Consider the following 22,278-nt stretch of genomic DNA (forward strand, 5'->3'; position numbering starts at 1 on the left):
CACACACACACACACACACACACACACACACACACACACACACACACACAGACTGAAGGATATGTGTTTGACGTGTTTATAAGAGGAAATGCTATACCTGTCAATCCACACACACACGACACACACACACTGAAGGAAATAGTTTTGACTGTTTAAAAGAGGAAATATTATACTTGTCAATCCAAACACACACACTCACACACACAAATGTACAAATGACTGAGATTATTGAGGTGATATCTTTTTTAATCATTTGACAGTTAATTGACTTTGCACAGGGCTGTACACACTTTTGTTGTGTAGTGTATTCATATATAAGTGATATTGCACAGGGGTGTACTCATTTGTGTTGTATAGTTTTCATATATAAGTGATATTGCACAGGGGTGTACTCATTTGTGTTGTGTAGTGTATTCATATATAAGTGATATTGCACAGGGTGGACTCATTTGTTTTGTTTAGTGTTCATATATAAGTGATATTGCACAGGGCTGTACTCATTGGTGTTGTGTAGTGTATTCATATATAAGTGATATTGCACAGGGATGTACTCACTTCTGTTGTGTAGTGTATTCATATATAAGTGATATTGCACAGGGATGTACTTACTTCTGCTGTATAGTGTTCATATATAAGTGATATTGCACAGGGCTGTACTTACTTCTGTTGTATAGTGTATTCACATATAAGTGATATTGCACAGGGCTGTACTGACTTCTGTTGAATATTGTATTCATATATAAGTGATATTGCACAGGGCTGTACTGACTTCTGTTGTATATTGTATTCATATATAAGTGATATTGCACAGGGCTGTACCCATTTGTGTTGTGTAGTGTATTCATATATAAGTGATATTGCACAGGGCTGCAATCACTTGTGTTGTATAGTGTATTCACATATAAGTGATATTGCACAAGGCTGTACCCATTTGTGTTGTGTAGTGTATTCATATATAAGTGATATTGCACAGGGGTGCTCATTTGTGTTGTGTAGTGTATTCACATATAAGTTATATTACACAGGGCTGGACTCACTTCTGTTGTATAGTGTATTCATATATAAGTGATATTGCACAGGGCTGTAGTCACTTGTGTTGTGTAGTGTATTCATATATAAGTGATATTGCACAGGGCTGTATTGACTTGTGCTGTATAGTGTTCATATATAAGTGATATTGCACAGGGGTGTACTCACTTCTGTTGTATAGTGCGTTCATATATAAGTGATATTGCACAGGGGTGTACTCACTTGTGTTCTGTATTCACATTTACAGGCAACAAGAGGCACTACAAATTCTTCTGCACAGCCGGAGAAAAGCTGGAGGGGATTATCTGTCTGCAATCTATTAACTTCTCCTTTGAAACCAGAAACTCCATCTCCCCTGCCCTATTCAAATGCAACACACACACACTCGATCTCTCTCTCTCTCTCTCTCTCTCTAATTCTGTCTGTCAGCCTTTCTCTCTCTCTCTATCTCTCTCTCTCTCCCTATTTCTCTCTCAGCCCCTCTCTCCCTATTTCTCTCTCTCCCTATTTCTCTCTCTCAAACTTTCTCTCTCTCTCTCCCTATTTCTCTCTCTCCCTCTTTTTCTCTCTCTCTCTCACCCTCTTTCTCTCTCTCAAACTTTCTCTCTCTCTCCCTATTTCTCTCTCTCCCTCTCTCTCTCTCTCTCGCTCTCTTCATTTCTGACTCCCCCCCCCCCCCCATCCTCTCTGTCTCTCTGGGTCCCATCACCAACACCGTGGTGGCAGCGTGGAAAATCAGCGCTGACGTCCACTTGACCAGATCTGGTGTCACGCACGCCAAGCGCGTCAGCAATCTATTTCTCTGCCCGTTTGTTTAATTGACTGAATGTCAGGATGTATCACACACACACACACACACACACACACACACACACACACACACAGCAAGCAAGGGCAGCACAGAGGACGACGCAAACCCAGACCCACAGGGCAGCCGCGCGCTCACACACATTAATGAGAGACCGGGGACGGAGCGGGTGGAGACCTAATCACATCTACTGTGGTGAGACAGTGCCCCCCAGTGGTGAAGTGCAGAAGTACACACAAAAGCATGACTGCAGGTTTGAGGATTGGAGTTTGGCATAGTAAGCAGTGGGGCAGCAGTGGGGCAGCAGTGGGGCAGCAGTGGGGCAGCAGTGAGGCAGCAGTGAGGCAGCAGTGAGGCAGCAGTGAGGCAGCAGTGGGGCAGCAGTGGGGCAGCAGTGGGGCAGCAGTATGGGGCCTGGTCTTGATCTCAGACAGGTGAGCTAACTACCGTATGCCAAAACCTGGCCAATTAGAAATCAGGGAAAAACAGGGAAAAGTGGAATCCACAAGTGGTTCAACATGCACAAGGCACATTAGTATTGGGCAGGTGCAGAGGGGAAGAGCAGGGTTTGGGCTAGGTGACACTTGGAAAGCACGTTGCTGGAGAGGAGAGGCTAACCCCTGTTGCCCCGCCCCACCCCCACCCTCTCTAGACACCCTACAGATCCTACCCCTGTTGAGTGATATTGGGTAAGTATGGGGCAAGGCTATGTTGCTGGAGAGAAGAGGAGAGGAGAGGAGAGGAGAGGAGAGGAGAGGAAAGGCGTGGAGAGGAGAGGAGAGGAGAGGAGAGGTTTGTAGCAAATGGTCATTTAAGTGAGGTTGTCTGAGGCTGCTGAAAAAGGAGCCAGTGGTTGTGGCTGAGGCGCTCCCAGTCTACCTGGGGTCGTGAATTAACCTGAACTGAAACTAAGATACATGAAATCTTGTCACAGTGTATCTTGAGGTGTATCTGAGGTGTATCTGAGGTGTATCTTCAGGTGTATCTGAGGTGTATCTGAGGTGTATCTGAGGTGTTGAGGTGTATCTGAGGTGTATCTGAGGTGTTGAGGTGTATCTGAGGTGAAGAGGTGTATCTGAGGTGTATCTGAGGTGTATCTGAGGTGTATCTGAGGTGTTGAGGTGTATCTGAGGTGTTGAGGTGAATCTGAGGTGAAGAGGTGTATCTGAGGTGTTGAGGTGTATCTGAGGTGTATCTGAGGTGAAGAGGTGTATCTGAGGTGTTGAGGTGTATCTGAGGTGTATCTGAGGTGAAGAGGTGTATCTGAGGTGTATCTGAGGTGTATCTGAGGTGTATCTGAGGTGAAGAGGTGTATCTGAGGTGTATCTGAGGTGTATCTGAGGTGTATCTGAGGTGAAGAGGTGTATCTGAGGTGTATCTGAGGTGTATCTGAGGTGTATCTGAGGTGAAGAGGTGTATCTGAGGTGTATCTGAGGTGTATCTGAGGTGAAGAGGTGTATCTGAGGTGTATCTGAGGTGTTGAGGTGTATCTGAGGTGTATCTGAGGTGTATCTGAGGTGTATCTTCAGGTGTATCTGAGGTGTATCTGAGGTGTTGAGGTGTATCTGAGGTGTATCTGAGGTGTATCTGAGGTGTTGAGGTGTATCTGAGGTGTATCTGAGGTGTATCTGAGGTGTTGAGGTGTATCTGAGGTGTTGAGGTGTATCTGAGGTGTTGAGGTGTATCTGAGGTGTTGAGGTGTATCTGAGGTGAAGAGGTGTATCTGAGGTGTATCTGAGGTGTATCTGAGGTGTATCTTCAGGTGTATCTGAGGTGTATCTGAGGTGTATCTGAGGTGTTGAGGTGTATCTGAGGTGTATCTGAGGTGTATCTGAGGTGTTGAGGTGTATCTGAGGTGAAGAGGTGTATCTGAGGTGTATCTGAGGTGTATCTGAGGTGTATCTGAGGTGTTGAGGTGAATCTGAGGTGTATCTGAGGTGTATCTGAGGTGAAGAGGTGTATCTGAGGTGTATCTGAGGTGTATCTGAGGTGTATCTGAGGTGTTGAGGTGAATCTGAGGTGTATCTGAGGTGAAGAGGTGTCTCTGAGGTGTATCTTGAGGTGTATCTGAGGTGAAGAGGTGTATCTGAGGTGAATCTGAGGTGTATCTGAGGTGTTGAGGTGAATCTGAGGTGAATCTGAGGTGAATCTGAGGTGTCTCTGAGGTGTATCTGAGGTGAAGAGGTGTATCTGAGGTGAAGAGGTGTATCTGAGGTGAAGAGGTGTATCTGAGGTGACGTGGTGTATCTGAGGTGAAGAGGTGTATCTGAGGTGACGAGGTGTATCTGAGGTGACGAGGTGTATCTGAGGTGAAGAGTTGTATCTGAGGTGACGAGGTGTATCTGAGTTGTATCTGAGGTGACGAGGTGTATCTGAGTTGTATCTGAGGTGAAGAGGTGTATCTGAGTTGTATCTGAGGTGAAGAGGTGTATCTGAGTTGTATCTGAGGTGAAGAGGTGTATCTGAGTTGTATCTGAGGTGAAGAGGTGTATCTGAGTTGTATCTGAGGTGAAGAGGTGTATCTGAGTTGTATCTGAGGTGAAGAGGTGTATCTGAGTTGTATCTGAGGTGAAGAGGTGTATCTGAGTTGTATCTGAGGTGAAGAGGTGTATCTGAGTTGTATCTGAGGTGAAGAGGTGTATCTGAGTTGTATCTGAGGTGAAGAGGTGTATCTGAGTTGTATCTGAGGTGAAGAGGTGTATCTGAGGTGTATCTGAGGTGAAGAGGTGTATCTTCAAAAGTCTAAGTCAGTTTTATTCGGTCACACACGACACACAGCAAACACACATGTCCATTTTAGGGTGGCGACACAGTACACACACACATGCCGAAGAGGTCGCAGTGGAATGGCTCCTCTGCAGAGAGGAGGAGGTCAGAGAAGAGAACGAGTAAACTCAACAACACCGCAAACATCTGAAGCCAGTCATCGTGCACGTGTGGACGACTGATGTAATGTCAGTTATGTGGCTGGAGTGATGTTGAAGTAATGTTATGCAAGTTTTGCAACAAACTTCTCTGTAATGTGAGTTTTGACTATGAGAAACTGCTCCATGCCAACGAGGAGGGGATTATACTCACTGGATTTCTCTGGAAGCAGAAGTTGCAGGCCCATTTTTATAGCTCGGAAGTCCACTTGTGACCAAATGAACTGATGCCTATGTGACAACCCCAGTGAAATGCTCACAAAAGCAGCTTTGATATTGTTGTATCCTGCTGCTTAGATTCTATGGTTGACACTCATGTTGTTGTATGCTACTGCTCAGGTTCTATGGTTGGGCAGTCATGTTGTCATATCCTGCTGCTCAGCTTCTATGGTTGGGCAGTCATGTTGTCATATCCTGCTGCTCAGGTTCTATGGTTAGGCAGTCATGCTGTTGTGTTTACTAGTTGTGGGCTATGGACAGTGCATATTGTACGGTACGGTATTGAGTGACATAATGGATCCCGGGTGCAACATGAGGCTGTTTCCAGACAGTTGTGCGTTATTGTTGATTAGGTTGCTGGCTATGATATAGACTTAATTACAGGCTCAAGGCCCACATGGTAGATGCACAATACTTACAATCAATACATTACATATAAATAAATAATTACATACAATCATAAATTACATAGAAATATACAAGGGAAGAAGGGCTAAAAAGGGCACTCGTGCCAGTGTTCCCTGATCTTAGATGTGTACTTGACAGAGCCGCGGCCAGGGTCTGTAATCAGATTAATTATAACATTTGTAGAGCGGTCCAGCCGACACATAAACTTAAAAGTAAGGTTCCTCAGCAAGGCCATGAAGGTGGTAAGACCCATATTACAGAACAGCTGACTGGCTCTAGTACTCCTTTCTTCAGGAGTATCCTAAAACAGTCATTATAAGCAACTTTCAATTTACGCAAGCTCTCCTTCTTGTAATTCACCAAGAGTGGAGCTGAATAGAGAGGGGTGCAGTAGGCTCTCAACAAATTAATATTAACATCATATGTACAGTGGTGGAATTTTCTAACCAACATGTCAGCATCATCCTCCAACGTGTCTGTGATAATGTGCCCTTAGTATTTGGTACTATTGGACACCCACAGAGCTTGCCCAGACAGATTCAGGGCAGGGAACTTAATATCCATGTCCAATTCTACATGCCATTACCACACTCTTCTTGACATTATATTTAACATCAAAATCGACCCCATAATTAGTGCAGATGTTAAGCAGCTGTTGAAACCCACCTGTACTCGGGGATAGTAAAGCTAGGTCGTCTGCATACATAAAGTGGTTGAGCATCATACAAACTGTACTGCATCCCCCCAGCTGCCTGGAAAGGTCGTCCATATAGATATTGAAAAGGGCTGGGGAAAATATACCACCCTGCCGGACCCCGTTTCCAACATTAAAAGGAGAACTATGAGTACTTGCAAGTAACAGAGAAAGGATTGGCTGCTGTCAGAAGTAACCAACCCATAGTACAAGCAATTCAACATTTTTTTCTGTCTATAACTAAAAATGACTTATTCATTTAAATTGTTAGATACGAAAAGGTGAACAAATTCATGGGGCTCAAGTTCCCATTCCAGTGTGCACCAAACATGTTTCAGCCCCATATTTCCCATTCTGGCCACAAGGGGGAGCCAAAGACCATAGTGGATTTTCAAAATCAGATTTGCACATGCACTCTTACTGGATAATGAAACTATTTTAAAAGAAAAATGTATTGGTCCTCGCTCAAAACTTTTAGGCAATTTAGTAGCATCACTATTTTATGAATGAAACATGACTGAGAAATATAAGTACTGATGACTTATCAGTATATATATTTAAAAAAAGGGTAGCTATAAATACACACACACACACACACACACGCCCTAGACCCTGGCCATGTCAAAGCTCTCAAACATAAACTCCTGAAAGAGGCCCTTAACAGCAGGCTGGATTAAAGGAGGTGGAAGTCTGTTATTCCCTGTGGGGAAAAGTGAGTTTTTTGAAAGGGTTCGTTTAGATTTGATTTAAATACAAAAAAATGTACTACATTCCTCTTACTCTCACGATACTATTGCTGAGGTCTTCTAGAATATAATCATACGTGCCACTTTTGCCTTAATGTTTTTAAGTATATTTAGGACATATATAAAAAAAAAACATCAAGGCATGTCTCAGAAGGCCTAGACTCCAAAGTGTTCAAGTAACACTATGCAAAAAATTTGACACTTTTTGAGATATGGTTTTACAGGCAACTGGTTTAGGTACCATCTTCAAATTCATTTTGATAGCATGTGAAGGACAGATAAACACCTTTGTCTTCCCCACTGGCCATCAAGGATATGCCTTATGTAGTAAAAACACCAGTAAGTGTGTTGACAAGCTTCTATCAATGTCAGCTGGGCTGTTGGTGGTGTTTGCAAGGCTTTTGCATGCCTTTTATGTAGTTAGCTTACTAGTTTTGGAACAGAACTCCGTATTGCTGCTTTAAGAAGAGAGAGATGAGAATGACAGTGAAAGAGCACGAAAGAGAGACAATAGTTTTGCATTCCCTCGCAGTAGTTTTGCGTTCACTTACTAATTCTTTACCACAGCTTCTGGTGACTTCAGAACAACACTTCCCACAATGCACCAGGCCAGGTTCATGGTCAGGACCTGGTCACGTGAATGAGTCATATGACAGCCGTGCAGCCTTGACTGACTGAACGATAGATCAGTCTGCAGTACCAGTGTGGTTCTGGAATTGATGTAATTTAGTCAACAGATTATGTGTGTCATGTACATGTACTCGCTACTTGCCTGTGGTTGACTGTTCAATGCGTTGGTTCCTCACCGCTTCAATTAAGCTTTGTATGGTTCCCCGAAAGTTGTGGGTGTTGTTGCAAAGCATTAAATAAAAAAATGGCAGACCAAAACTCCCGCAATAAGGGCAACACACATACAGGCGTATAACCTTAAATGTTCCTGTCTGCTGAAGTTGTTGTTCTGCTGCTGCTGCTCTGCTTTGTGCATTTTAAATATTTGAATTAACTGTATTGTTGACTGTTGTACGGCGACCTTGGGTATCTTGAAAGGGGCCCTATAAATAAAATGTATTATTATTATTATAAGGGGTAACCCTAACCCCCAACGAAACCCCAGTAGTCGGACAGACACACACACACACACACACACACACACACACACACACACATTAATATCTGTGCCTGTGCTCTTCTATGTAAGGCCTGGATGTTTGGAGTGTGTTGCTCCAATTACCACCAGGGGGAGCTCTACCTCTATTACCTACAGGTGTCAGATGCCTTTAAGACCTGGCCCCCTCAAACACTCTCACTCACACACATTCTGCAACTTCTTACCCGTAGCAGGACAGGCAGCTTAAACTCCACTTACCCTTTCCCCCTATATAATAATACATCTAATTCTAAACTAACGTTCGGGGTTGAGTGTTCTCATTATGTTGCTTCCCTATGAGCCAGGTCGTAACATAATGGGAGCTCGTCCATATTTCTGTAGAATTTAACTACCTTTATAATGTATATTAGTCAATTCAGCATGAATATAATACTATTGCTATAAACTTCCTTTTTAATTTATATTAGTCAGTTTAACATATACAATACTAATGCTGCGAACTTCCATTATAATATGTTAATCACATTTTCACCAGCTGTCAACTGTCCTACTCTGGGCTGTCGTTAGCCCCTTAGCTAGAGAGCTAACTAATTCAAAGTATTACAATGTCCAATAGAGGATTATCTTCACTCTCCAGGTTTAGCTGTCTATGGGGTCCCCTTGGCAGATCTATTTATCTTTAGTAGAGAGGAAGATAAAGATACATGGCTGTTCACTCTTCACATTTGTCCTTAATTATAAATAGATAAATATTAAAAAGCGAGAGTAGGAAGACTGGAAGAAACACAGCAAATACAAACCTCAGACATGTACAAACACAGAATTTAATACAACTTCATTGGCAAGTCCATTTATAGGAAGAAGTAGTGCCAAAGAAACATAGACTGTACTGATACAATTACCATATTGATATGGCCTACTGTTAATTGACTACTTAAAAGTATCTCCTTATCTGTCCCAAATTGATGTCTACTAACAAAAATATAGCATGATCCCTTATAGCATGATCCAACTCCTCACCACCACTAATCCTCATCTACGCATATGGACAGCCAAACTCTATCCACTCACTCTGTCCTTTTTTCTTTCCCTCCTAATCTAGACTATCTTCGCTATGAGAAGCTGCTGTAGTCTCTTCACCTGGTCTACCTGTAGAAACCCTTGATACGCATTACCACCGTACTGCGGTACACTTACTCTACCCCATACCCTATGCTAGCATTTACGTATATGCAATATGTATTATTGCCACTGTGGTCAAAATTACTTACAGACAACTGGAGTGGTACTGCAGATTTATTAACGATATCGGGAGCATTGTTACAAGCAATCCATGTTCATGAAATGTCCCACAACAATGCCCATCAGTCTCTGGGCAAACCCATGTCTTATACCTAAAACCCCTCCCTCGTACTCTTACACTGTGGCCACCTAGTCCTCCACTATAGATAAGAGTATTTACATAGGATCCCCTTACCCCAAGCCTTGAATAACTCTCTTAGCTCATCAAACCTTACCCAACAGGTCAGACAGAATACATGGCCACACTCAGTTACCAATTCAATTGATGTTATACTATGGAATCCTATACTAACCTGCTTAATTAAATGTGAAACATATATTTTTTTATCCCACACCACCACCGACATGTTTTCTATTATTCTTACAATTGTATTGTTCTGACGCTATATAATTAAAATTGAATTGAATACAAAATAGTTGTCTGTAATGCACCTTTTCAACAAAATAAAATATATTTAGTCAACTGAGGGTTGTTACAGTAACAGGTATTATAGACAGTGAGCTGCTACATGAGGAAGCTGGATGTGCTATTGACAGTGAGAAGTAGCGTTGATATTTTTCTCTCAATAGCACACTGACAGTCAGTACAGAGTATGTTTTAAAAGAATGTGTTCAAAACACTGTACATGGAAGAAAACGTGTTCTATAGAAACAAATTAAAGTAATTCTGAATACAGAATTAAGTATTGGTTACATATAAAACACACTGTCAAACAAGCAAACTATAATCACTTAAAGATATCTCAGTCATCATTAGCTCACTGGAACATTTGGATACCAAAACACCACCTGATTTACCATCAATAAGTTATCTTCAACAAGTTGTTTAAACACACATGCAATCATAAAACAAAATAATCTACAATGTAAAATGAATAACAATTCAGCTATAAAGAATGTATATTCAGTCTTCAGTCAGAACAGAGGTCTGTCTTGCTCATTTGAGCTGCTGGATCCCTTTCTTTCTGTCATGACTCTCTGTGTCTCACTGTAAATCTCCTCAGTGTAGTAACCTCCCCCATTTGCTGTCACCATCTCGTCTATTTTCTTCACCACCTCAACAACCTGAGTGGGGTCACTGCTGCAGTTGTTAAATACATCGTATCGTCCACCACAGCTGTCGATCACTTCCCTCAGTTTGGGGTCACTCTTACGCACATAGTCATTGATAGAGTGACCCCTAAGGACATCACCATGAGTGAACAGCACGATCATGTAGTCTGCAGCCTTTTCCCCAAAGATATCCTTTAAGGCCCTGACTGCATTCTGCACCAGCTCATCGAAGCTGCCCAGCTGTATCACCAGCAGGAATGCATGGGGCCCTGGATATGAGTATTTCATGCACTTTTCGATCTCATTTCTAGTATGATTTGGATCTCTGCATTGGTCTATAATACCAGGTGTATCAATCACCTCAATCTCTCTGGGATAGATTATACTCGCTCTGGAACAAGTTTGTGTGACAGATACAGCAGTACACTCTGATTTAAACCTGTGTCTCCCCAGAATGGTGTTCCCCGAAGCACTCTTCCCCGCTCCAGTCTTTCCAATCACCACAATCCTCAGGGGTTCACCTATAAACAACATACATCATATCAACACATACTGTATGTATATACTGTATACATTAACAATATATATCATATCAACCTACACACTGTAACACATTTACCTCAGTAATATTTGGGCTTCTATAGATTACAGGTTGCTAAACTGCTGCAGTAGCTTTTGTATGAAACAAAACTATTCAAACTATCTGTGTGGAACAGGAAGAATACTCAGTATTCTCAACATCATAGCTGTGGATGTCTATGGCCAAAATATCATACTCTCAACCTACTCACACAGACACATTTTGGAAACAGTTCTTTTGAAAAAAAAAAAAAAGCTTCTGGATGTCTAAAAATGTATACACACACACAAGGTGAAGAACCACACACACACACATCGCACAAACACACACACACATATATATATATATATTAGGGCTGTGAAACGATAAAAACATTTTAATCAAATTAATCACAGGTTTCTGTGGATTAATCATGATTAATCACAGATTTTTCTCGGTATATTTTTGTGGTAAAAGATGTATGACAAAAGACGGAAATATACATTTAAAATGTTTTCTTTTTTTATTCATAAAAAACTAAAGTAATAGTGCTGCAAATGCTGCAAAGCAATAATCTTTGCTATTCCATATTGGACATTAATACATCTAAAAAAAATGATCCTAATGTAATGACATGGCTTTGTATCAACTCACCGGTTATTGCTCCTAGGTTGTGCCTCTACTGTGTTGTGTTCTGTAATACTGTTCTATATTGTGCTACCACTAGGAGGCACTGTTCCGCAAGCAATGCCAGCTAATTTACGTACATAGAGCAGAAGAAGAGTGACCCTCAATGCTACTCGTCACGTACTTTCATGCTGCTGACAGTTCTCAGTAAAGAGTGTTAATATCATCCTGCTTGTCGTTTTTCTGAAGCTTCACTAAACCACACATACCTTGGGATACCCAGGAGCAGGTTGCCCGTTCACAAAATGCTACAAAGATTAGAACAAAAAAAAGTTCATAATGGCCTTTTGTTCAAGATTGATACAGTATATTAAACTCCTTGTTTGCTATCGCTAGCTAGGAATACGTGTGCAACCTTACAGACGGTAACATAAACATTTTGACAGTAACATTAACATTTTATTTTAACATATTTGTTGGAGAGACTAGTTATGTACTTGTAGTCGTTATAATACTAGTTGACATGAACCATAACTGTTTGGGGGTGTTCTCTCAACTAGATAGTTAGCTAGATAGCTAAGGAAACTTAATTTACTTTGGAGCAGATATGTGTGTTTGTTGATCTTTGATTTGGGAGCGGGGTCTCCCACACTGTTAAATACACAGCCGGCTCCTTTCCTCCTTTGGTTTGGGCTTTAGAAATGCGGAAAAAAACGACGTGTCGCTCTAAAATCCCAGGGTACCTTGTGTCAGATCTACAAGTCCCGTCCCGTATGAACACGTTTCACAATGCTCATCAGACCTCAAGGTTGTCTGACCCTCTTCTCTAAGTAGAGGTTGCTCAGTTAGGATTAGACGAGGGCCGTTCTAGGGAGGAGTTTCGCGAACGGTCAATTGTGGGTTTATTGGAAGCTCATTCTGCACATGCGTTAAATGAGTTAAAAAAAATAACGCATAAGTCCTGTAAATTTATCATAATGCGTTATTTTTCACAGCTCTAATATATGTTTATATATATATATATATATATATATATATATATATATATATATATATATATAAACACACACACATGCATGCATCCAGATACAAACACAAGAGTATGATCACATTCAAACTAAACTGGACATCCTTGGCGTGAGTGAGTACAGATGGACTGGTTCAGGACTTAGGGTGACAAAAGAGGGCCCAACTATCCTTTTCTCTGTAAAAGATGATGCACACTCCAGCGGTGTAGCACTTATCGCAAGTAAGAAGGCATCCAAATCTCTTATGGAGTGGGAACCCATCAGTGATAGACTGCTCAGAGCAAGATTTGACTCTCTATACTGCAAAATTACCATCTTACAGTGTTACGCCCCTACAAATGAGGCAGAGGAGGAGGCTAAGGACAACTGGTACGAACAACTACAATGTGCAGTCTCCAAGGTCCCACAGCATGACATGTTACTGATAATGGGAGATTTGAATGCCAAAGTTGGAAAGGACAACATTGGGAGAGAAGATGCTATGGGGCGGCATGGTTGCGGAATCATCAATGACAATGGAGAGAGGCTTGTTGACTTCTGCACTAACAACAGATGCAAAATAGGTGGAACCATCTTCCCCCACAGGGACATCCACAAACTAAGCTGGAGATCCCCAGATGGGCATACTGTCAACCAGATTGACCATATCATCATCAACAAGAAATGGCAACGATCTCTTCTGGATGTCAAAGTCCACCGGGGGGCGGATGTTGGCAGCGACCACCACCTGGTCATAGCTAAGATCAGGCTAAAACTTAGATTCTAAACCTGATTGTTCAAATCCTTGATTGTGATTGGCTAAAAGCCGTTGTAAAATCCAGCATTACCTTACAATTTGACCTGATTACATTCCATATTACTGCGCAGCGAATGGCAAGGCGCATTTCATACCCAGTGTTCCATCTGGCTGTTGCGTTGCTTCAAGGGTTGCGTGGCAACGATTTATTTAGGAACTATAATTTTTCGTGGCGGAAGAATGACGGTTCATCATTAAACTATTGTTTCTTAAATTGAATTGTCTTTATTTATGAAACCATATCAAATATGTGTAGTAACAGGTTTAGAAAAGCAATAAGGTAAGGGGGTTTAACTAACAACTCCCTTACCTGTTCTAAAATCAGCGCAAAGCACGGGGCTTATGCTTAAGCAACACCTACCGCCAGACAGCGGCGCAAAGTGTTTGACATCAACAAGCTTCTTGTCCCAAAAGTCCAGAAAGATTTTACCATCGAGCTTAGAAACCGCTTCAGTGCACTGGAAGATGAAGATGGGGAAGGAAATGGAGACAAGAGCAATGTTGAGAAAACATGGGGGAACATCACAAAAGTGTACAAAGAAACAGCAGAGAGTGTCATTGGCTTTAGAAAGAAAGGAGACAAACAATGGATAACATCTCAGACATGGACAAAAATTGATGAGAGGAGGAAAGCCAAAGACAAACTGATGAGTACAAAGTCGCCCAGGCTCACTGAACGCGCAAAGAAAGAGTACAGGGTGAAAGACTTGGAGGTCAAGAGGAGTGCCCGAAGGGACAAGAGAGCCTTTGTGGAGAACCTGGCAAGTGAAGCAGAGATGGCTGCAGCTAAAGAAAACTCGGCATGGTGTATAGGATCACCAAACAGCTAAGTGGCCAGAAAAACAACTACACTAAACTAGTCAAGGACAAACAAGGTAAACTGATAACAACTGAAAGGGAACAAGCTGAAAGATGGGCCCAACACTTCAAAGAAGTGCTCAATGGATCAGAGCCAGAAGAGCCTGCAGACCCAGAACCTTCGGATGACATTGAACTTAACATCGACCCTCCCTCCCAAGATGAAGTACAAACGGCAATCAAGGATACGAAGAGGGGGAAAGCCCCTGGAATCGACATGCTACATGCAGAATTGTTGATGGCAGATATCACCACAGCCTCCAGGGTGCTGACTGACCTCTTCGCCAAGATATGGGAACACAATGCCATGCCAAAGGACTGGAGCAAGGGCCTCATATGCAAGCTTCCAAAGAAAGGGGACCTGAAAAACTGTGACAATTGGCGAGGCATAACACTTTTGTCAGTCCCTAGTAAAGTCTTCTGTAGAATCCTTCTCAACAGACTTACTAGTGCCATAGATGTCAAGCTAAGAGAGGAAGAGGCAGGATTTCGCAAAGGTCGAGGCTGTATCGATCAGATCTTTACCTTGCGTAACATCATCGAACAGTGTATTGAGTGGAATGCCCCCTTGTATGTCAACTTCATTGATTTCAAGAAGGCATTTGACAGTGTTCACCGCGAGAGCCTATGGAAGATCCTTAGGGCATATGGAATACCTCCCAAAATGGTCAACATCATTGGGAAATTCTATGAACACTTTGAATGCAGTGTCAGCCTTGATAACGCCCTGACAGAGTCATTTCCTGTTAAATCTGGAGTAAGACAAGGCTACATCCTCTACCCTATCCTGTTCCTAATTACCATCGACTGGGTGATGCGTCAAACAACATCAGACCGTCCCCGTGGAATCCAATGGACCCTGTTCTCCTTTATGGAAGACCTTGACTTTGCAGACGACCTGGCAGTCATGTCATCCACTCATAGCCACCTCCAGGAGAAGACTGACCGGCTAAGCAATTATGCAAAGCAAACTGGTCTGTACATCAACCAGAAAAAGACCCGGGTGATGTACATAAATACTCCAACAGCACCTCCAATCACCATCGATGGAGAGACGTTGGAATGTGTTGAAGATTTTACTTACCTTGGAAGCATTATAAGCAGTGAAAGTGGAATGCAAAAAGACATCAAGATCCGTCTCAACAAAGCAAGAGGTGCCTTCAGCCAACTTCGAAACATCTGGAAGTCCAAACAATATAGCCTTTAAACTAAGATCAGGCTCTACAACAGCAATGTCAAGGCTGTCCTGCTGTATGGCTCTGAGTGCTGGAGGGTAACAAAACAGGATATGAGAAAGGTTGACGTCTTCCATAATAGCTGCCTACGTAAAATCTGCAACATCTTTTGGCCAAATAAAATCTCAAATGAGGAACTTTACTAGAAGACAGGCGGCTTGGATACTGCACGAAAAGCAAGATTATCGGGCCCGTAAACGCTGTGATACAGCCGCGAATGATCACCACTCCTGGCTGATCGCGGACCTTCCCCCGAAATATCCGTCTGCCGCATATGAACGGAAATTCCCGGGAAGGAACCTGCGAGGGGAGGGGGGCCGATGTGTTTAGCATTCTCACCTCCCGCTGCCAGAGGTGCGAAATGCTCTTATTAGCATATTGACTGTCAGCAGTCTAGCCACACACACCCTGCTGCAGCCATTGGTTGAAAACGAGAAGGAATTGAATTAAAACGTCTTGTGATGAGACGGAATGAGATTCTGTCTTTAGGTCAGCTTTCAACTGACAAAACGTATCCCCTCCCATTTACAGCTATTGCCCCATAAAAACGAAATTAAAATGTACACGATAATAATTTAATTAATATTCTGTCTTTAGGGTTTTGCTCCGGTGTTATCACATTTCTTGATTTGCTCACCGTTTTCAGAATTCTGTCTTTAGGGTTTTGATTTCGGGTATTTCACGATTCTTGCTTTGCCTTTCAGTTTCAGAGTCCGGGGGTTGCAATGTACTTTCGAGGCTGTTCCACTCATATTCCGGAGCTTCCTCTCTGTAATGTTCTTGAGATTCACTTTTGGCATGTGATTATACAGAGTCGGGCTTACTCTGATATCGATATAGTCATTTCGCAACTTGGGACATGTTTGCCACTCGTAAATATCTAACCTGTGACTTTTCAGGTAGATTTTACACGAGCTTCGCGAGATTTAAACCTGCGCTCTTCAGGTTAGTGGTACTTTGTACCTAATGGTGCTGTTGCTAACCACTTAGCCACCTTTGCAGGTAATGTTGTAGCTCGTCGGTGCGACTAAGTACCTGGTTTATCATTCCTCCCTCCTCTGGGGTATTTCTCTTCTGTTACTGGAGCGTGCGAATCGGGAATTGTTTAGTGGACTTATGTGACGTTTTAATTATGTTCACGTAAAGGCGCCCGAGGCAACATTAGAAACTTTAGACTCGAGTCAGAAACAGAAACAGATTTATTGTCACGTAGGTATGCGCCTATCTGAAATAATAAACGTTCAATTTCTAGTCTTTTTTACACGTAGTAAGTTTCAATAACACCATACCATTACATATCTACATTCATAGTGGTGTAGTGGTCCCTGGAGAAGTGGGTATACTCTTTATTTATTCATACAGCACAGGATAAACACCCTGTTTTGAGAAGTGGGTAAACCCAATACTGACTGAAAAATAAGTGGGTATACTCCGTATACCTGCGTATACACTGGACTACACCACTGGACATTTAAGGAGCAAAGATGCAACGTCGTTGTGTGGTGAGAACTGATTAAAAAAAATCGCCTGCCTTCTGTTTTCCACGGTAGATCGCATGTTATGCTAGAAATGGCTTAGCATGGGTGGGATGGGGAAAGATAACACCTTTCCATCCAGACGCAAATTTAGCTAATCGGAATCTGTAAGTGGTTTCCAGATATATGTAGTTGATCTCTCTTATTTGACAAAGCAGTGAGTTAGCTGTCAATGTCTCTTGTCGAATTATCTCACATGTTTATGGTGGTATGTGTTTAAAAGTTTTAACTTAGGCTATGTGTAATGTTCCTAACTTATATATTATTATTTCACCTTAATGTTCTTGAGATTCGTTTCTGGCATGTAATTATACAGAGTCAGGCTTACTCTGATAACAGTCATTAAGAGTTGTTAACAGTCGTTAAGCAACTTGGGCCATGGTTGCCACTAGTGGGGATTGAACCTGTGACTTTCAGGTTTTTGAAATCAGTGAAGCAGTGACGGGGTGCCTCCCCTGGCGGGGGGGGGGGGGGGGTTGTTGTGTTCAATCCAGGTCAATTCAATTAACATAACAAAACCTAGGCCTGGCCAAGGGGAAGGGGTGGGGGGGCTTTCACACCAATGTGGGCTTCTACGGCAATACACAGGGTCGGAGACTGTCGTAAATCCCACATTTCATGCAGTGATATGTCTCTTGAGATTAAAAAACGCAGACTGAGATGGCTCGGCCATGTACTGAGGATGCCCAATGAAAGAACACCCAAAGTTGCCTTGAGATGGACCCCAGTCGGAAAAAGAAAGAGGGGCAGACCAAAGAACACCTGGAGAAGGACAGTGATGATGGAGCTGAAGGAGATGGGTCTTTCCTGGGACGAAGCACAGGCCAAAGCACGAGACAGGGTTCAGTGGCAGTGTATGATTGCAGCCTTATGCCCCAACCGGGACGAAGAGGATAAGTAAGTAAAGTAAAGTAAGTAACATTCACAAACCAGACACATATACAATTACAAATTACAATTACAAAAACAATACAATTAAGGGTTCGGAAATATTAAATTAATATTAAAAATTAAAAGCTCAGAAATATTGTGTCCTAACATGTATTTTAACAAATAATAATAATAATAATACTTTGAACTTATATAGCGCTTTTGTAGGTACTAAAAGACGCTTTACATTGGACAAAGACAAATAACACAATGTGTAGCATTATGCAAAAACAAATCCTCAATCTTTAAATGAACCAAAATCAGCAGTGAGTAGTAAACTGTTACCTGTAGGGATAGATGGCGAACCTCCCATGGTCTCTCAGTGTCAGATGAATGTCTGCGCACAAATCAAAGGTCTTGGTGTGCTGATCCTTTTTTACAGAATCTCCAAACTTCCTCAGCAGTATGAACTCTGTTCTGCACGGTAGAAATCAAGTACTTCAGCAGGTCTCTTGGTCTAAAACAAATGATGTATTCTGACATTTGGTGAGGTCTCTCTGTAAAACCTATTCTTAAATTTGGTCTAATATGATAAAATCATTTGATATTTGTGTGCAACCAAATGCAGCATGTAGACAAATACATGTTTTTTTCAGTTTCTTCAATGTGAAACAATAAACCAATTTACACAGTCAACAGTCACTTAGTGTTTGTCAAAGAATTATGATTTGTTTCAAATAAAACTACATTTGGTTTGCCTGTACTGGTGTTCCGTTTCCTCCTGGTGATGTTTGTTAAACAGGAGGGTCAGGGTGAGGGTGAATAATGAATTGAATAATGGATCAAGGCGATCGCGTAAAACTCTCTTCCAATGAATCGCCAATCTAACTAATATCACTCCTTGGTCAATGGGATCTCTTCCTTTTCCGGGGTTGTGTCAAAATTATTCAGCTACACTTTAGTTAGCTGCGCTGGAGCAGGTTACATGTTATATGTTGCTATGGTGATTTATCGAAAGTTGCTTACACACACCAAAAGAGGAGCCAGAAAATGTACTCGCTAAATCCCTTAGCGAGTTACGACGAATAGGGCCCTGGTCTGTAGCGTGACGGTCATGAACAGGGCTGTAGTGGTAAAATTAGAGGTGGGTAAACCGTACATTTTGTAATCAGTCAGACCTTGACGCGAAGCAACGCAACACAAAGCGTTGCGACTCTGTAAGGCTGCCGTGGCTATATTCCATTATTGTTCAAGTCGTATTAAATGCATGTCTTGTTCGAACTGACATTAGACAGTGAAACGGTGAGGCAGCAACGAGCTGTGCCTCACCTCAGATTGCACGATCCCCCACAAACTGGGTTGGGCGCATGCGTAAAAACCAGTGGCAGTTCTACATCGAATTACACCCCGGGCGAGACCCCCTCCGAACGCCTCACTTGGGTTCCATGGCAATGTTCCGACAGCCCGCTGTTCTGAAATTGTGAGCACAGCAACGTAAACCACAACAGCCCACATGCACATCCCAATGAACATATAAATGCATTTATTTCACAAGCATGAACTTTAATTCAGATTATTATTATACACACATGGCATTTGCATCGCAATGAGAAAAATACTTTTATGATAGCCAACGTATTGGGCTTTCGGAACACTGGGCTGTCCCCCCTCACTTGCCTACATTTGTCATTGTGTGGGACAATGTAAGCTTCCACGAGGCCCACTCATCAGGGCGTGGTTCGCTACCCATCCAAGGATGCTGATGGTGCTCTAGTCACCTTACTCCCCATACCACAATCTTATCGAGGAGCAGGGACGTGCACAGGAATTTTGAAGGGCAGTTGCTCTGCCCTGGAAAAAAGGGGCAACACGTTACTTTTTGTCACCGCCGCTGCCACGCCCCCGTCCCCTGATCGCACATTTTGCCGATATCATTTTTAACTCTCACTAACCGCCGTTACCACGCCCCCGACCCCTGATCGCAGATTTTGCCAATATCAATTTAAACTCTCACTAACCGCCGCTGTCACGCCCCCGTCCCCTGATCGCAAATTTTGCCAATATCATTTTAAACTCTAACTACCACGATTATTTTATCTAGGCATGCATAAAGTTCTGCAGTAGTAATACTATTTTAAAAATATATATATTTCCTTCGGGGGGCAACTTCAATCGAGGAGGGCAAACCGGCAGTTGCCCGAGCAACCTTAGCCCCCTCCTGTGCACGTCCCTGTCGAGGAGTTTTTTTCTGCATGGAGGTGGAGTGTACAAGCATCAGGCTCTAAACCAGGCAATGGATGCTGCTTGTGTAGATGTCACAGCAGATCAGTGTAAGGGATGGTTGTGGCATGCACGCCAATTCTTCCCCCGTTGCATAGCAAGGGAGAACATCAGATGTGATGATGAAAATCTGTGGCCAGACAGACATGAGCGCGAGGATGAGCAGGAGAGTGAGGGCGAAAACTCAACTCCAGCTTTGCTTTCTTACTGTATGTGTTGTTATAGGAGTGTAGGCTATACATCATTTTAGTTTTGATGTGCTTATTGTTTGACAGTATATTGTGCTGTACACACTTTCTGTTTGGCAATTACTGCAACAATTACTGTAACAATTTCCATAGCAGTATGGTTGCAATACAGTATGTGATGTGAAACCTTGTTGGCTCCTCTTGAATTCATAGTTTTTCTGTTTGATACACTGTTTGATACACACAAAAAACATCTACTACAGTAACCATTCAGTGTCAAAGGACTAAGCCAAGATTGAAATATGCACATGAGGGATATTTCTATGGTCCACTGCCATACTGACAAAACATCTAAACGTTTTGACCTGCAGTGCTTAAACAATGCCAAAGGTACTTCTCATTTTAGGGGCACTGACTATTTGTATGAGAAAGGGAATTCGTTTTGACTGATGAGTTGTCTGTTTTGGGAGAGATATGACATTTTGCAGGTGTGCCATAGTGTTTTGCTAAACCATCTATCTTATCTTGGCAAATGTATTTAAAGATTTGAGAATGTCTTTTTTATGATATGAGATGAGCCACGGCAATCGAGAAGGAACTTTTCTTTTTGGGGGCACTGACTATTTATACGAGAAAAAGATTTCGTTTTGAAGCTTAAGTTAACTGTTTTGGGTGAGATATGACCTTTTGAAGGTGATCTATGTAGTTGTCCTGAACCATATAAGCTATTTTGCCAAATGCACTAAGATCTTTGAGAATGTCATTTCTGTTTCGTGAAATGATCCAAAGCAATGGAGAAAAACTGTAATGGTTATGTTAATTGGGTACATACAGTATATGCAATACATTTCAATATAATGGGGCATGACCTAACATGAAACTCTGGTTTTGGCCCCTGGCCCTCCACTCCGATTAATATTTGGCCCCTGACATGAAAGAATTTGGGCACCCCTGATATAGAGGATCATAACATCAAATTATACTTTTTTCATTTTGCCAAGTTCAGATTGTGACTCTAACATTACGCCTACTAGGAAGTGTCCTTTTGTTTTATAAGGCAAAATAGGCGAAATTAGGTCTATGTGTGAAAATATTAACTGTCTATCATGGAAAAGTCAGCAGTCACCCTCACAGTAACAGGAATGTGCAGTCTAAGGCAGCCCTTCTGGAGACATCTGCAGGACATAGCTGGACTGCCATGTCCAGAATGGGTCATAATGACCAGATACAAGCTCCACTTAGTCCTTAACCATGGGTAGAAGGGAAAAAACATAATGGTAAACCAAAATAATTCTACTGCTTACCCCCGATTGTGCCGTTTCGCAAATAATTTCCTTCTAGCATGGTCTATTTCTGTGGATGTGCTGGTTCGGTCATAGAGCAGGATGATAAACCTTTCTATTGCGGCCATTACCTCCTGTGTCATGTTGGGCAGAACATAGCTCCAACAGGCTCTGAAAAGACGGCCCACACAGCCCATGCAGTCTTTTCCCATGCCCAGCCAAGCTTGATAATGTGTCACAGCCAGTGAATGCATGAAACACAGGCAGAAGAAACACAAGTTATGCACGTCAGCTTAGGGCTGGGAAGGTTTGGTCATGCTTTTGCCACTGAAGAATTGGATCCTTATCTCGAGGACAAGATATCCAACTACCCTATAAAGAATTCTCAGGGCAGGGCAGACGTAGTAATCAATCCATCAATAAACAGTGTGCAGTTTCTGCAGAAGTAGATCCTTATCTCAGGGAACCAGTTTTTCCTCAGCAAAGCATGATACTGCGTCACAGTCAATGTATGAAACACATGAAGAAACACAAGTTATGTTGTGGAAAATTCTAAGAGTTCTCTCAAGAAACTTCTCAAGGCAAACAGGTATGAATATACTGAACGGTTTATTTCAGAGTAGTTATGGCATGACGTCGTGGTTACGTCATGGCCTGTGACCTGATCACGGCCTTTCTGCAACATGTTTTACCAGAAAAGACATCATTGCCGCGTGGCTTATCAGAAA

General features: G+C 42.3%; 1 protein-coding gene across 1 annotated transcript; it reads right to left on the reverse strand.

Annotated features, from left to right (window-relative positions):
• Positions 1 to 10,153: 10,153 nt before the first annotated feature.
• On the reverse strand, positions 10,154 to 10,825 carry LOC308372456 (GTPase IMAP family member 9-like; the record flags this gene model as incomplete). The annotated part of the gene is made up of 1 exon (XM_080847609.1): positions 10,154 to 10,825. The coding sequence occupies one exon, from the start codon at positions 10,823 to 10,825 to the stop codon at positions 10,154 to 10,156; it is 672 nt and encodes a 223-aa protein (XP_080703735.1).
• Between the last annotated feature and the right edge of the window lie 11,453 nt (positions 10,826 to 22,278).

Source organism: Sprattus sprattus (assembly GCF_963457725.1).
Source record: "Sprattus sprattus genome assembly, chromosome: 11".
Lineage (NCBI taxonomy): Eukaryota > Metazoa > Chordata > Actinopteri > Clupeiformes > Clupeidae > Sprattus > Sprattus sprattus.